This window comes from Rhinolophus hipposideros (genome assembly GCF_964194185.1).
Source record: "Rhinolophus hipposideros genome assembly, chromosome: 10".
NCBI classification, from domain to species: Eukaryota; Metazoa; Chordata; class Mammalia; order Chiroptera; family Rhinolophidae; genus Rhinolophus; species Rhinolophus hipposideros.
This window is the reverse complement of record NC_138056.1, coordinates 14,663,744-14,678,450: the sequence shown is the minus strand read 5'-3', so window position 1 is coordinate 14,678,450 and position 14,707 is coordinate 14,663,744. Positions and strand designations below refer to the sequence as shown.

The 14,707-nt window shown below is 48.1% G+C and overlaps 1 protein-coding gene across 1 annotated transcript in view; it reads right to left on the bottom strand.

Moving 5' to 3' along the window:
- Positions 1-1,401: 1,401 nt before the first annotated feature.
- SYT13 (synaptotagmin 13) overlaps positions 1,402-14,707 on the bottom strand; it is a 43,063-nt gene continuing 29,757 nt past the window's right edge. Inside the window, exons 3-6 of the mRNA XM_081064945.1 lie at positions 13,878-14,012; positions 11,443-11,744; positions 6,933-7,062; positions 1,402-5,072 (exon numbers count right to left, since the gene is read on the bottom strand). Coding sequence (XP_080921071.1) covers positions 4,768-5,072; positions 6,933-7,062; positions 11,443-11,744; positions 13,878-14,012 — 872 coding nt within the window. The 3' untranslated portion in view covers positions 1,402-4,767. The remainder of the gene's footprint in view (positions 5,073-6,932; positions 7,063-11,442; positions 11,745-13,877; positions 14,013-14,707) is intronic.

The following is a 14,707-nucleotide window of genomic DNA, read 5'->3' as shown; positions in this document are numbered from 1 at the left end:
CTTAATGCCAGAGCCTCTTGCACCAGAGGCCAGGGCTGCAGAGGCCAGGGCTGCAGAGGCCATCAAGAGGGCCTCGGTGACAGCAGTCCAGGAGTCCCTTGTATATCCCCACCATCTGGGGTGCAGAGGTACCTGTGGCTGCTGCACTGACTCTTCCATTGATGGGAGTATTTCTTTTGGGGAATGTTGGAAAAAGAGGAATCTCTGGTTTCCACCTGATTTTTCTTCTCAAGAATGGAGTCAAAGTCCCAGCAGTGCTTGCATTCCTGCTTGTATGTAGTCCTTTGCTTCTGGAGTACTCAAGCAGGATCATCGAGGAGCATGAGCGTGTGCTCACACAGAGCCATCCATGACCTAGCAATTCTACTCACTCCAGGTAGCTACCTTAGAGAAATCTGCACATCTACACGAGGAGACATGCGCAAGAATGTTTACAGCAGTCCTGGAACAGAGAGGGAAAAAAGAGAAGAAAGGGAAACATCTACATGTACATCGACGACAACGGGATTGTGGAATAGCCATACAATAGAATATTATACAGCAGGAAAAAATAGATGAACTGGAGCTACACACAAGGTTGGACAACTAAGTTCGCACACTCATCCTAGAAAAAGTGCTACATACCTCATTGCTGAATATCACGACGGTCACCTTCAAAGGACTCTCCTTGGGAAGCTGTGCACCGATGCCAGCGCCTAGTCCATCTTTGTGTTGTATTACCCTTGATGTCCTGAATGTCATCAAAATGTCTTCCTTTCAGTATTTCCTTTATCTTCGCGTAAAGAAAGAAGTCACTGGGGGCCAGATCAGATGAGTAGGGAGGGTGTTCCAATACAGTTATTTGTTTACTGGCTAAAAACTCCCTCACAGACAGTGCTATGTGAGCTGGTGCATTGTCGTGATGCAGGAGCCATGAATTGTTGGCGAAAAGTTCAGGTCGTCTAACTTTTTCATGCAGCCTTTTCAGCACTTCCAAATAGTAAACTTGATTAACAGTTTGTCCAGTTGGTACAAATTCATAATGAATAATCCCTCGGTTATCAAAAAAGGTGAGCAACATCGTTGCAACAAGTTTGCAAACTTAATTGTCAGACCTTGTATGTCTGCATGGATAAAGCTCAACATTTTAATATGGAGCAAAAATAGTGCACTACAATTCACATAAAGTTTAAAATGTACAAAAATACTCTATGGTATTCAGGGTTCACATGAAGAAATGGTTGGGGTGAGAAATTCAGGATGGTGGTCTACTGAGTAAAGGGGCCCAAGGACCTCAACTCTATTTGTCCAGTTTTATAAAACTTGGCAGTGGTTCCTGAGTGTTTATCAAATTATTTTTTCTGCATTTCATAAGTCTAAAATATTAAATGAAAAGAAAAGAAGAAAACACCAAGCTGCTAACCCAGTTGGAAACTATTTATTGATCACTGAAAGGTTTTTGCTCCAAAGTGTGACACCAGACATATGACTACAATGTCTCATGCGTCTTTTTGTGCTTCAGTTCATAATTGCAAAACGAACACACACTTAGCATTGAAAACAAGAAACACAGGCAGCAGAAACAAATCACAAGGACTCGATTTCTCTTTTCTTGGTCCTCACCTCGATTTGGCTCAGGCTGCAGTCACCTGCCACCCAGGGCTCCTTACACCCCAAAGGAATTGCCTGCGAAGAACTGTACTTCCTTCTTGCTCTCTACAGTGCATGGCTTGAGGTGACCATCACTCAACCCACACCAAGAGTCACATCTCAAATTAGAAATGGAGAGACGCATGCAAGGTCTTGCTCAATAGGCACTCAACAAATATATATTGAATTGATGTAAGAAGTGGAGTCACAGATTAATGAGTGTGGACGTTCAATTCTTTATCCTCATCACTGTATCTGTGAGAAACCAGATCACCCCGTGGGCAACAGCCCAGTCTGAGATCGTTTCTCACTTTATGTTCACCTCTGCTTCATGCCCTTCTTAGGAAATGCTCGCTAGCAAAGTAAAGGTATTCCTTTCAAAAAGATCAGATGCACTCACACGGACTCAGTTACTCTAATTTGGTAGTAAATTGCAAATGTATCTGGTACAAGGTAAGCTGATGCAGAGATTACAGATGTTTTTTGATCTGGCAGTCTGGTATCTCTGGGTAATATAAAATTCACCAAGATGGAGTTTGAAAAGCACAGTGGTTATGTTCTCTTCTATCATTAATTACATTTATACGGAGAGCTACGAATTGTCCTTAGGTGAATGACTCAATGCCATGAATTTCTAAGCCAACTGAGATGTTTTATGTCTTTTCCATTCAGAAATTAGTTAGCAGTCTGATTTTTATACCATTTGCAGTGTCCTTTTCTGTCTACTCCCTTGTCCGTCCTGTATTCATTAATTCATTCAACAAATGTTTTATTGCGAGCCCATGAGTCAGCTTTATTTTAGGCTCTTGGAATACACTAGAGAACACAACAGACAAAACCCCTGCAAAACCTATCCCATTTCTAGACATGCCTTCTAAGTGAGATGATAGCTGACACCTAAGATGTTTTGTGGTGGCATTTGACTCTTATCAGGGGTAGCCTTTAGTTTGGAGATTCTGGAAAACTAAGCCTTTGAGATCCTTTGAGATACCTCGTGGTGGAATGACCATGGGTAGAGTTGATATTTCTGGGATGAGAGACCCTAGCCAACCCACCTCAAACATCCTTTGGTGTGATGGTAAGGCAGGTACATAGATACATGTATAAGGAAGTGGAACCATGTTTCCTGATTTTTAAGTCTCGAATCCAGACTTTCCTAGATTGGAGTAGCAGATGCTACCAAGAAGGCAGTACTGGTCAGCTTATACAGAGAATGTTTTGGTCTCTTTTAGTCATGCCAACCAAAGAAAGGAAGACCAGAATGGTGGTGGGGGAGGGATATGATACAGAAAACATGATACAGGAACTCACTAACAAAGGTTTGCCTAAAAAGAACTTGGCAGGAGGTGGTCCACCATAGTGATCAAGATTTCCAATTATCTGAAAGACTTTCCCATTAAAGATTAAATATTTTGTTTCTTCCGAGGGTGAGTGGAAGTTATTTCTAATGCTTTTCTACTTCTGTACAGAAAAGGAAAATAATGACTAAAGGTGATAAGGTCCCTGCTCGGATTCTCAGGGAGAGGCCAAGAATGCTTGACTCGTTAAAGGTTGAAGGATAGCCCTTATCTATTTTGTCTATATCCGGGGACTGAAGAGACATCAGAAGGCCCCGAGTTTGGATGCCAGTCTTGAGGAGTCCAAATGCAGAATCCATGGTTCTGGAAATGGCCGAGATGGTTGTGGCACTTTCCAGGCATGGTCAGCTGCCAACGTAAAGCTTAAAGACGATCAGCAGGTGGGCTCGGCGTTTGTTTGTCGCCAGGGAACACCTACAGCTTTGGAGCACTATTTTGTCTATCACATCCTTCACACAAGAGAGCTGCCATTTCATTACCCCTCTCTTACAGATGGCCAACAACAGAACCCAGGAATCCTGGTTCATGGGCCAATATTATATCCACTCAGCAAGGCTCGTCATGTAACTCACAATGTGGACAACTATTTCGAATTATAAGGTAGGAATTTTAAACCGAATCACTGGTTATTTACTGACCATAAATGGATAGGCTCTGAAAACTGAAGAGGGAGGCACATCTGCAAGGTCTTGCTTTCCTATTTAAAGTTATCTTCCTTCCCCACATCCCCATAGCCAGGCGTAACAGACTAAATTAATACGTGCCCCCGAACTGAGTTCCTCCGGAAGTGGCGAGAATGCTGAGAAGGGATGGGTCTGTCTTAGAGGGTCACTTCGGTATGCTGGAGGATGTGACATTAGTGCCCAATGACTAATAGGGAATCCCACCTAAACGTTGTCAGGCAAAGTCCCCCCGTGTATAATATAACTGATTTTGAGATAAAACGATAAACTTATTCAATAAAAAGTACAAATTCAATCCAAGAGCAGAATCTGAAAAGCACAAATGAAAATAAGAATTAAAACAACTGAAAACCAGAGCGCCCCCCCAATTTCACACTGACGGTTGAGATGTCCAGTGTTGGAACTGGCTGCCCCAGGCAGGGTATTGTGGCCCCAACAAGGACTGTAAAAACCCGCCTGGAATGTTGTAGAAGGGATTTCTCCAAGTGCAGTGCTCCAACCTCGGCATCAAAACCACTCAGGTTCCTGGGGGCCAGCCAGGACCACTGATTTGGAATGTCTACAGGTGGCCCGGGAATCTGCTGGTGTTTCTTCACACACTAAGGTTTGAGAACCGCTGGGTCGCTGCCTTGGGTCGGGAGATTGATTTAATCCTGGCTAAGAGTTCACCCCACCCTGACAATCTCTAATTCTATGAGTTGATCCAGAATACTTTTCTTTGCTTCATCATTTTTGAAATGCTTTTAAAGACAGCCACATTCTTTGCATCCGTTATTCCCCAAATTCAGCTTTCTCTGCATCTGTCCTGACACCCGCCTGCAAAACCTGCACATGGGCTGTATTTGATGTGTCTCTTCAGTGGCACGGATGAGCAACATGAATGCCTCCTTGTGACCCAAATGTCCACACACTTCCCTGCCTTGCTTATTTTTTAGAAATGGGAGTGTGATGAGAGAGGATCAGGATCCTGGCCTTTGCAAACGTGTCTGTCTTCTGGGTGTCAGCATGAGGATGGGGCACAAAGAGGAGATCGCAGAAGACAGCGGAGCTGAAGGGGTGGGGCTGTGCCCAAGAAGGGAGGTGGCCCGGGGGGCTGGCTACAGGTGAAGCTGGTGCCACATGGCGATCTGCCGGCGTGGGTTTTTTAGCATCTCCTCCCAGTGGCTGCGCTCGGAGCCCGAGGCGTGCAGGCCCAGGCTGCAGTGGCCCAGCGTGCAGGTCTGCCCTTCTTCCTCCTGCCCCAGCACCTCCAGCTCCACGCTGGAGGCCCGCAACAGGTCATCGGGCAGCTCAAACATGATCATCTCGTTCCACACGGGGTTGATCTTGTGCTTGGCTCGCTTTGTCTGCTTCTTCTTCAGCTTCCGAGCCTGGTGCTTTAAGGTCACCTTGACAGAGACATCTGGGGAGGGACAGAGGGGAAAGAGAGACAGAGAGAAGGGCCAAGAGTGAGTTTCTGGGACGCGGTGGGGCCTGGGATGATGCTTCCTCTTGGGAATGGACAGGCAGGTTCTCTGGGTCAAGACTTGCGTTGAGACTCTTTCTCTACTCAGCCTCTCACAATGGACCATGTATTCAGTCAACAATGATTAAATGTTCAGCATATGGCAGGCACTGGTCTAGACGTGAGGATCGAGCTAAAGTTCCTGCCTCATAGAGCTTATACTCAAGCATGGAAAACAGACAGCGGCATAATCTATAAGGCTGGTCATTGGGTGGCACCCGATTGTGTCACGCTAGAGTATAGCCAGGGGACCACCGTGGGCCATGAGCCCTTCCCAAGTGCCTTCATGTTTCACATCCAACCAGGTCCAGGACAATGGCCCAGATATCCTGCCCCTTGATTTTAAACTCAGACCTGAAAAACCAAGTCGCCCCCATGTCTTCATCCTCTTGGCTCTCCATCTAAGCAGTTTTGTCTATTATTAAGATAGTAGGTCACCTGCCGGTTGGTTGAGTTCTTCTCTGTTCTTTTGTAAGTTTTCCTTGAGGACCCCAACTTCATGTGGAGGGTGAAGGCACACTGCCTTGGCCCCTGTTGGAACTGCACCAATGAAGCAATCCCCTAAGAAGTCCCCCGCCCCCTGGGAAAATAGGTCACCAGAGGAGCTTTCAGGTACTTCCCAAGGCTCAGGACCTGGATTACATTTTCATTAGTCAAGGTTTCCAAAGCTAAGGTGAGAATACTTGTTACTCTGCCTTTATTGATATAATTATCACTCCCGGGTGGTTAGTTTGTTGTTTCAGCAGCTATTTGAGAAACAAGGTGTTGTGCTGTAATTGTCCTGAAAGGAGCTATAAAAAGAAAAAAAAAAAAACTGGAGGGGATAAGGAGAAAGCACTGAATTCTGACCTTTGGCTCAGGAATCTGTCAGCTCTTCTGATTTCATTCACCCAAGAGCTTTTGCTCAAAGATTCTGAATGCAGTGGCAATTCTTTATTCATCCTGCTATAAATATGTATTTATTTATATCCTGCCATGAGCATTTGGCTCCGGGTCCGGGTATCATACGGCTCACCAGTGGTGTTTTCCTGCTCTGACAAGAGAGCCTATTTGGTCCCCAAGACTTGGGCCCTGTGCTGAAATATCCAGGAGAAACCAAGGTTTCCAGAATACTGAAAAGATGTTTATTTGGGTATATGGGGCACAGACATCTTAAGCTGCAGGCTGCCTCAGCCTGTGTACCCACATACCTTCTGCCATCACCCACACTCAGCTGGTGTGGGGGTGGCAGGTTGGCAAAGGCTGACAAGATGGAAGAGACTGGGGTGGGTGTGGGGAGCACATTGATGGCTCGCTGAGATGAGACAAGGAGAAACTGAGCTTCTCAACACCTGCCTGTTAGGGGGTCCAGCCAAGTCCACGTGACAAGGGCTGGGCCAAGTTCCCTCTACAGCCCAGATATTCCACTCCATGGCTACAGTCTGACCCTTGGCTTCCTATGACCCATGGGTGAGACTGAGTCTCCTCCCAGTGGATCTCCAAAGTTGGGAGTCCTGGGTAGGTATGAGCTCGTACCTGGGCTCTGATGGATGGGATTGGTCAGAAGTAAGTGGATATGAACTTAAGGAAGTAAGTATGTCCTTAAAAATTGGTTAGTGGACTTGGGGTAAAGGAAACAGCTGAGGCTGACCCCACAAATGTACACATGTCCCATCTCCCTGCTCACCTGTCTCCATTGCCTCCCAGGAGCCACCTCCCTCTTCACATTTTCCCAGAGGCCAAAGGGGCCCTGGTTCTCTCCTTTCACACCTCACTTACCTTTCCCCAGGAGCTCCTTGGACTGATTAGAATGGAGGTTCTTGGCCTTAATCAGCACTACCAGGAGGCGGTTGGCAGCTGGGAGGTAGCTGATGGAGAGAAGGACCTCTCCAGTTCCTGCAGAAGATTCCTGAAACAGAAGAGAGGAAGCATGAGAGGGACTTCATTTAGGAGAGTCTTCTGCCCCATCAGCTAATGCTAAGAGTGCTGTCACATTGAACCGGAACAGGCATCCTAGAAACCATTTATCCACCAGCGCTGGTTTCTCCACCTTGCAGAGGAAAGGAGGGCGCAGGAGACTTACATATGGCATGTGCGGCAATAAGACATTGTTTTGTGTGTGACTGACTGTGATTTTCCAAATATCTTATATTCAACCCTGACATAGAAAATAGATCAAAAAGATGGCACCCAGGATGTGGCCGGGGCAAAGGGCAGGAACCCCTCTTATCTTTCACCCCAACCCCAAGCTCCTGGGGTATCTTTATAGAACCCTAGAGTCCTAGGAAACACAGCTGGAGAAACACAGTTGCATTGACCGGTCAGGTTCCGGGGGGCAGTGGGGAGTTGTGATTCATTACTCTATTTGAAAAGATAATCCCTTCTGGCCCCTGCAGGGCTGAGACAGTCAATAATGTCATGTACCAACAGTCAGCAGGGCCTTGCTTGGTCACCAGAATAGCCAACCATGTCAACAAAAAGCCAGGCATATGATGTTAGGTCAAGGGCCAGAGAACACTGGCAATAACTGCGCTTTGCAGGAGGTGCGGAAGCCTCCACGAAGCGTCCAACACGTCTATCCCCATCTGCAGCTGTACAGAGTGTCTCCACTGAAATTCCTACAAGGATTTGTTTGGAATTTCAACAAATCCATTGAGGGACAAAAATGACCAAAAGAGCCCCCCCCCCCCCAGGAGGCAGATGCTAAGAATGTGGACTCTAGAACCAGACTCTCAGGCGCTGAGTTCTAATCCTACCACACACTAGCCGTGTGACCTCGGGCTAGTTACTTATCTTTCTCAAACTTCCACTTCCTCATCTGTGAAATTGGAATATCTCCACCCAACGGGGTTGTAAAAGTTAAACCAGTTAATATTTAATGACTTAGAGCAGTGCCTGACACACTAAGCACCGTGGCACTGTTTGCTTTGGTTATCACCATTAGTTATTAAGGAATGACAAGCACTACTTCTTGGGAACCTTGTTTGTGGATGAGTGAGGGCCCATCTGGGCTTTGGAAGTGAGGCTGAACGACGGAGCTGGCCAGCCCTCTGCCTGAGTCACAGCTTTCATCTAGGAAAAATGTCTTCACTGTGACCCCATCGATTCAACTAGCCAACGTGACTAGACATATGATGAAATGATTTGGAAACTGCAGGGAACTTTGGCAATGACATAAATAATAGCAGCTAACATTAATTAAACACTTCCTAGGTGCTAGGTGTAATTATATTATCTATCCCACTAGGCTGTAAGCTCTACAAAGCCACTTGACACATCATAAAATCGAGATTTAATCTTGACAACAACCCTAAGAGCCATGCTGATCTTATTCCCATTCTAAGTATGAGACCCTGAGGCTCCAGAGGACTCATCACTGCCTGAGGCCAAGTAGCTAGTAAGTAGCAAAACTGAGCCTGTCTGCTCTGGCAGCAAAGACTGAGTCCTAAATCCATGGCTCTCCAGGGTCCTGGGTGAATAGATCTTTCCCTTCACAGTGAAGGCACTGAGGCCCAAGGACTCGTCCAGGCACCCAGAGGGGTGGCAGCACAGCTGGGATGGGGCCCAGCCTCCTGATTCAAGGGCATTTCTTGGCGGTCCACAGTTGCCCGGGATGTAGCCACAGAGGGACCAGGCTTGAACGCTCCACTGCCCCCAGACGAGATGAGAGAAGCCTTGACCCAATGTCAGCCTGGGAAGGGCTTGTCACCTTTGTGTAGGGTGCCAAAAGCCCCAAACAAGCCCAGCCAGCTGCACCACACCCAGAGGCTTTAACAGCATCTGCTGCTTCAAGTACCTACCGATAAAAATACAGGCATACTTTGCAGGTATTGTGGATTCAGTTCCAGACCACTGCCATAAAGTGACTATCTTAATAAAATGAGTTGTAATCTTTTTGCAGGTGGAGGGTCTTGCCTTCAATTCATAAAAAAAAATAAAAATAAAAATGCAACATCTATGGAGTTCAATAAAGCAAGGTGCAATAAAATGAGGTATGCTTATAACCCTCTTTCTTTCTCTCTCCTCTCCATCCATGGTTTTTCCTGTCCCAACGCCCCCATCTTTCTCTTGAGCTATTAATGAATCATTCAAGCTGCCCTTGGAGTGAGTCGCTCTCTGGTCCCTGGGGACGCACATGCCACTTTTGGCTGATTGTCTTCCTGTGATAATTGGGGCACCACTGGCACCTTTGTTAACCCATTCTGGCCTAGAGAAGAAAAACGCCTGGGCTGCAGCAACTGAAGGCTCCACCCACCTTGCTCACACGGCCTCCCTCCTCCAGCTGGAGCCAGGGCCCCTTAGACTGGTCTCAGGGCCATCTCCTGCCACATACGCTGAGAGTGCCTTCTCTTCTCTCTGACTCCAGGCTGCTCTCTGAGATTGCTGACATTTGCGGGACAATGGCCAGCAGTCTAAGTGGATGTGAGAGTATATCTGTGCATCAGGGATGACTGTAAGTATGACGGTCATTAGAATGGATGAGCCATGAGGGCCGGGCTTTGTTTTAACTACTGCTCAGGTCCCAGTATGGTGCCTGGCACATGGTGAAAACTGGGCAAGGTGTTTGTGGAATGAATGAATGAATGATTTTTGCTCTTCTAGGGGGAAGGATAGATTCAGTGTCTGAGATATCTGCCAAGGTAGACTGGAGCTTAGCCTTTTGGGGGGCAGCACCTAAGTCCCCAGAGCCCTGGGGGAGCCCCTCCACCTCCCAAGAAAGACGGTTTACCAGATGAATAAACCAAAGTATTGGTTCCTCTTCCCCGGGTCCCCAGCTATGATTCTACACAAATCCCAAATCACACATAATTAGAGAGTGTGCTTTGGAACAGCTTCGTTCCAGCTGAGAGCGGTTGTCAATTTTTTTTCATCAATTTCCTGAACCTTGGAAAGAGAGGAAAACAAGGCAAGGAAGAGAGCGTAGCAAAAAAGGGGAGCAGGTGGGGAGTGAAAGTGTCCTCCGCACTCCTGTGTGTCCATCAGGAAAGCTGCCTATTGGTGGCACCTCACACACTCAGGCACTTACATGGCCCAGTGGCAAAGGGACGACACAGGCTTTATAGCCACACCCACCTGGTCTCAGGGCCAAGCTTGCCATGTCCCAGACAGGAGACCTTGCATGGGTGACTGAACTACTACTAAGCCCTGTCCCTTTGTCTGTAAATGGAGAAGTCACGGTGCTACCTGGTTGTAATGCAGGGACTCTGGTCCCGCTCCCCGCACAAGAACGCAGGACATGGTGAGGCCAAAAAGGAACAACAACGGAGCCATAGATAGAGGCGTCATACCACTATATTCTCGCTGACGGCTGGGTTGGAGACACAGGAAGCAGGAGCCACACAATCTGCCGTCCGCTTCACTGCCAACCAACCTCATTTGCTAACTGTAATCCGTGCTTACTAGCTCAGCCACTGCAGTTATACCAGTGGCTAATGGCTAACTGGTTACAGCTGATGGCCAACTAGTCAGAGCTGATGACCACCTACTACCCGAGCCAGCACCTTTCCACGTGAGGCCGAGAGCCTGGAAACTGCTCTCTGGGACTCTGTCCCCACAATACTCTCAACACCACAGCCAATACACTCATAACATGTCTCCCATGATGGCAGGGGAGGTATTTGCATGGTAAGCGTGGGGACAGAGCCAAGAGCGCACTTTCCAGGCTCTCACCCTCACGCAGAAAGGTGCTGGCTCAGGTAGTAAATGGCCATCAACTGTGATTGGATGGCCATCAGCTGTGGCTAGTTGGCCATCAGCTATAACCAGTGAGCCATTGGCCACTAATATAACTGCTGCGGCTGCGCTGGAGAGGGGAGTCGGTCAGTTGGCAGAAAAGCAGACGGCAGGTCGCACATCGTGTGAATCCAGCCTCCGGTGAGACTATCGTGGTATGACTTCCCTACCTATGGCTCCGTGGGTGTTCCTTTTTGGCCTAGCCACATCCTGCATTCTTATGTGGGGAGGGGGAACTGAGGCCCCGCAGGCCACCCCGCACGACACATGGCGCAGCGAGCAGAGTCTCCCGCATGACAGTAAGCTAGAAGAAAAACTAAACACCAGGAATCCCGAATCCTGGCCTATGGGTCTGCTCCCACCCTCCACTCTGTTCAAGACTCCAACTGTCCTTACAGACACACACACACACACACACACACATACACACACACACACACACACACACACACACACCCTACCTACCTACCTGACTAGGAAGGTCTCTGAAGCTTGTTCCAGCTAGCTGGTCACCAAGCTCAGTCACTTTACCTGTCGTGGTGAGAGGTAATCCTACCTTAACTGAAGTCTTCAGCTCACCCCATTGGGCAGCCCCCAGAGGCACAGAGACCCCATCCAGGCCCACGCGGAGCTCCCCAGCCACACTGTGGCGGGAGAAGCGGTCACAGGTCCTCAGGGTGAGCGTCAGGGTTGCTGTGGGGAGCTCCTCCTCGGCCAGGGGGAGCAGCAGACCTTCCTCCCAGGTGGTGTGTAGTTCCCGCTTCTTTAGAGCCGTCTGGGCCTCCACAGAGCCTGTCCTGTTTGCCACACTGCCTTGGACATAGCAGTCACAGCCTCCGTCTTGGTCACTGGTCACAGCTGCGGCCAAGAACAAACAACACAGAGATGGGGCGTCTGGAGGACCCGGGAGGGAAGAAGCAGGGCTCTGCTTTAAGCTGCGGAATCTGGCTTACAGGTCATGACCTGGGGTGTGTGAAAGACCCCAGCGCTGATCACTGGGCTTCAGGGAATTGCCTTTACAGATGGGAGACCTCTGAGGGAGCCAATGTCAGCGCCCCCTGGTGCTCCTTGGAGAATGGGGACAAGACTTAGTGCTGCCCAGAGTCCTTCCCGCCTCATGACTCTGAGATTTCCCCAAGGCACCAGGGCCCATAAACTGCTGGTGACTTTCATCACTGTTGTTGCTGACACCAGTAATTCATTTGTTCTGTGCTTTACATACTTAGCACACAACTACTTGTGATGTGAATCACTGGACCTCCTCCTCATGAATGTTGTTTTATACAGTGGTACCTCGGTTTTCAAACGTAATCCGGAAGACAGTTCGAGTTCTGAAATGTTCGAAAACCGAGGCACGGTTTCCCCATAGAAAGTAATGCAAAATGGATTAATTTGTTCCAGACCTTTAAAATCAACCCCTAAAACTGCAAGTTTAGCATGAATTTTACTATCTAATGATACCACATATCCATAAAATGTACGGCGTTTGTAAACCGAAATGTTCGTCAACGGAGACATTCAAAAACCAAGGTACTACTGTATTCTGATTCTTGGTGTTTTTAACACTTACAATGTGGCAAGTTGCACCTGTGGTGCTTTTATGACTGGTTCCTGAATGATAACGTGAGAAGTGGTAGCTGATGTTCCCCAGGAAGAGAAGACTAAGGCCATGTGTCCTTGAAGCTCTTCGCTGAGCTTCAAGGGAACTGGGTGGACTCCTGGCTCTGGCACCAATAGTTGCAGTGATCTTAGACAGGGTTGCTAGACCTCAGTTTCCTAATCTGCAAAATGGGACCACTGTGAAGATCAAATGTAATAAAGTATGTAAAATCACTTTTTAAAATCTTAAAAAAAAAATAAAAAGGAAAGACACTCCCTCAAAAAAATAAAATTAAATACAAAAGTCCAATCACAATCCTGCCTACAGCTTTCAGCTTCCTGGAGCCATGAAGTAGCCCATGGTTAGCCCTGATTCCTTTGTAAAGTCTTAGCTTTGTTTGCTCACAGTAATGTGAACTGTCAGGGAAGGAAGACCAAGGACAGCCTGACCCACTTGGAAAGACTACCTGGTTCTAGGAATGCTGACCATGCAGAACCTCTTCTGTGTCCAGCACAATGCCCTGTCCAGTGTGAAAGATGCTTAGCTGTTCACCAAAAACCCATTTCCTCTTTATGCGGGGCACCACACATCATCCCATCCTCCTTTGCAGGAAGTGGCATGTGACTGAGTCCTAGCCAATGAGATGTAAGCAGGAGCGACGTATGCCATGTGTAGGTAATAGTTGTTTTTGTTTTGTTTTGTTTTCCCCTTTTTCCGCCTTCCCCCCCACTCTGGTTCAAGCCGTTGTTTCTGTCTAGTTGTGTAGGACACAGCTCCCTGGCCCGTGCTGGTGTTATGAGCCCTGCGCTCCCCCCGGGCACCAGCAGCTCCTGGCAGCGCACAGCAGCCGTGGCAGCCCACGGAGCTCATGCCCACCTCCAGCTGCTCACGGCTGCCCGGCTCAAGGGAGAGCCATTGTTCACAGTCTTAGCTGTAGAGGGCGCAGCTCACTGGCCCACGTGGGAATTGAATGGCTGACCTCGATATTAGAAGCCCGACACTCCAACTACCTGAGCCACAGGGCCAGCCAGGTTATAGTTTTTAAGGAATAGCTGTGTGCTCTCCCTGTTCTTCTCCCCCTTCCACCTGCTAGACACAGACGACACAGAGGATTGAAGGGATTATGGAGCCACAGATGGAAAAAGCCTGGTCCTTGAATTACCATTTGGAGGAAAGATGCCCACCCATCTGGAATCTCCACTTTGGACTGTTATATGAGAAAGAGAAAACAAAGCCCTGTGTGTCTGAGCATGTTTCAGGATCTGTTTGTCACAGAGTACTGACCTAGCACCCAGGGATCCCTCCAGCTTCAGATGCCCCCATCCCACCTGCACAGCTCCTCCAGGGGAGACAGACACCCAGAAGTCCCTGAAAGTCAATTGACAGCATACCTTCCAGATGAGTCACCAACAGTTCTGCCTTCTGCTGGTCATACTCCAGGCAGTAGTGGAGTTTGGGGGCTTGGTTCCAACTGGCAGCCTTCTCTGGGTTCCAGGTCTCCATGACACAGACATCCTCCACCACACCTGTTAAGCAGGTAAAGCCATCACTGCCACCCACCCTGGGGTCCTGTTTTCCACATCACACCTTTCCCATCTCTTCTACCTATGCCACCACCAACCCAAACCCAAAGCTTCCTCGCCAGGTGCAAAATCATGGGGGCTGCGCCTGGGGAACACCTGTGGTCCTGGACCTTATATTTCAAGGGACCGTCACAGCCCAGTGGTCAAGATGGGCTTTGGTGTCACATGGGACACTGTTACATAATAGGTATGTGACCTTGCACAAGTTACTTGAATTCTTTGAACCTCAGTTTTCTCATATTTACAATGGTAATGATGATAGTTCCTTCTTCCTGGAGTTACTATGAGCATTAAGTGAAATAATGTAGAGAAACTACTTAGCCCAGGGCCCTGCCCATGGCCCATGGTGAACTTTCATGAAGAAACACTGTCACAGGCTGGGTGACTCTGCTCACCCTGTCTCAGCAAACCATCCGCAGCCCATCTGCAGCTCCACCTCTCCCACAGGGGCCAGACGTTCGTGACCAAAGAGAAATATAAAAGAATGAGTCGGGAGGAGATGCTGGAGCTAAGATCAGGGATAGTGGATTTGACTTTAGTGCATGTTCAATAAATACTTGCTGAATGAATGAATAAACTTATCTTTAATTCAGAAGTTCCTAAAACCACAAAGACTTCTCACTCTGCCCCTCACTTGA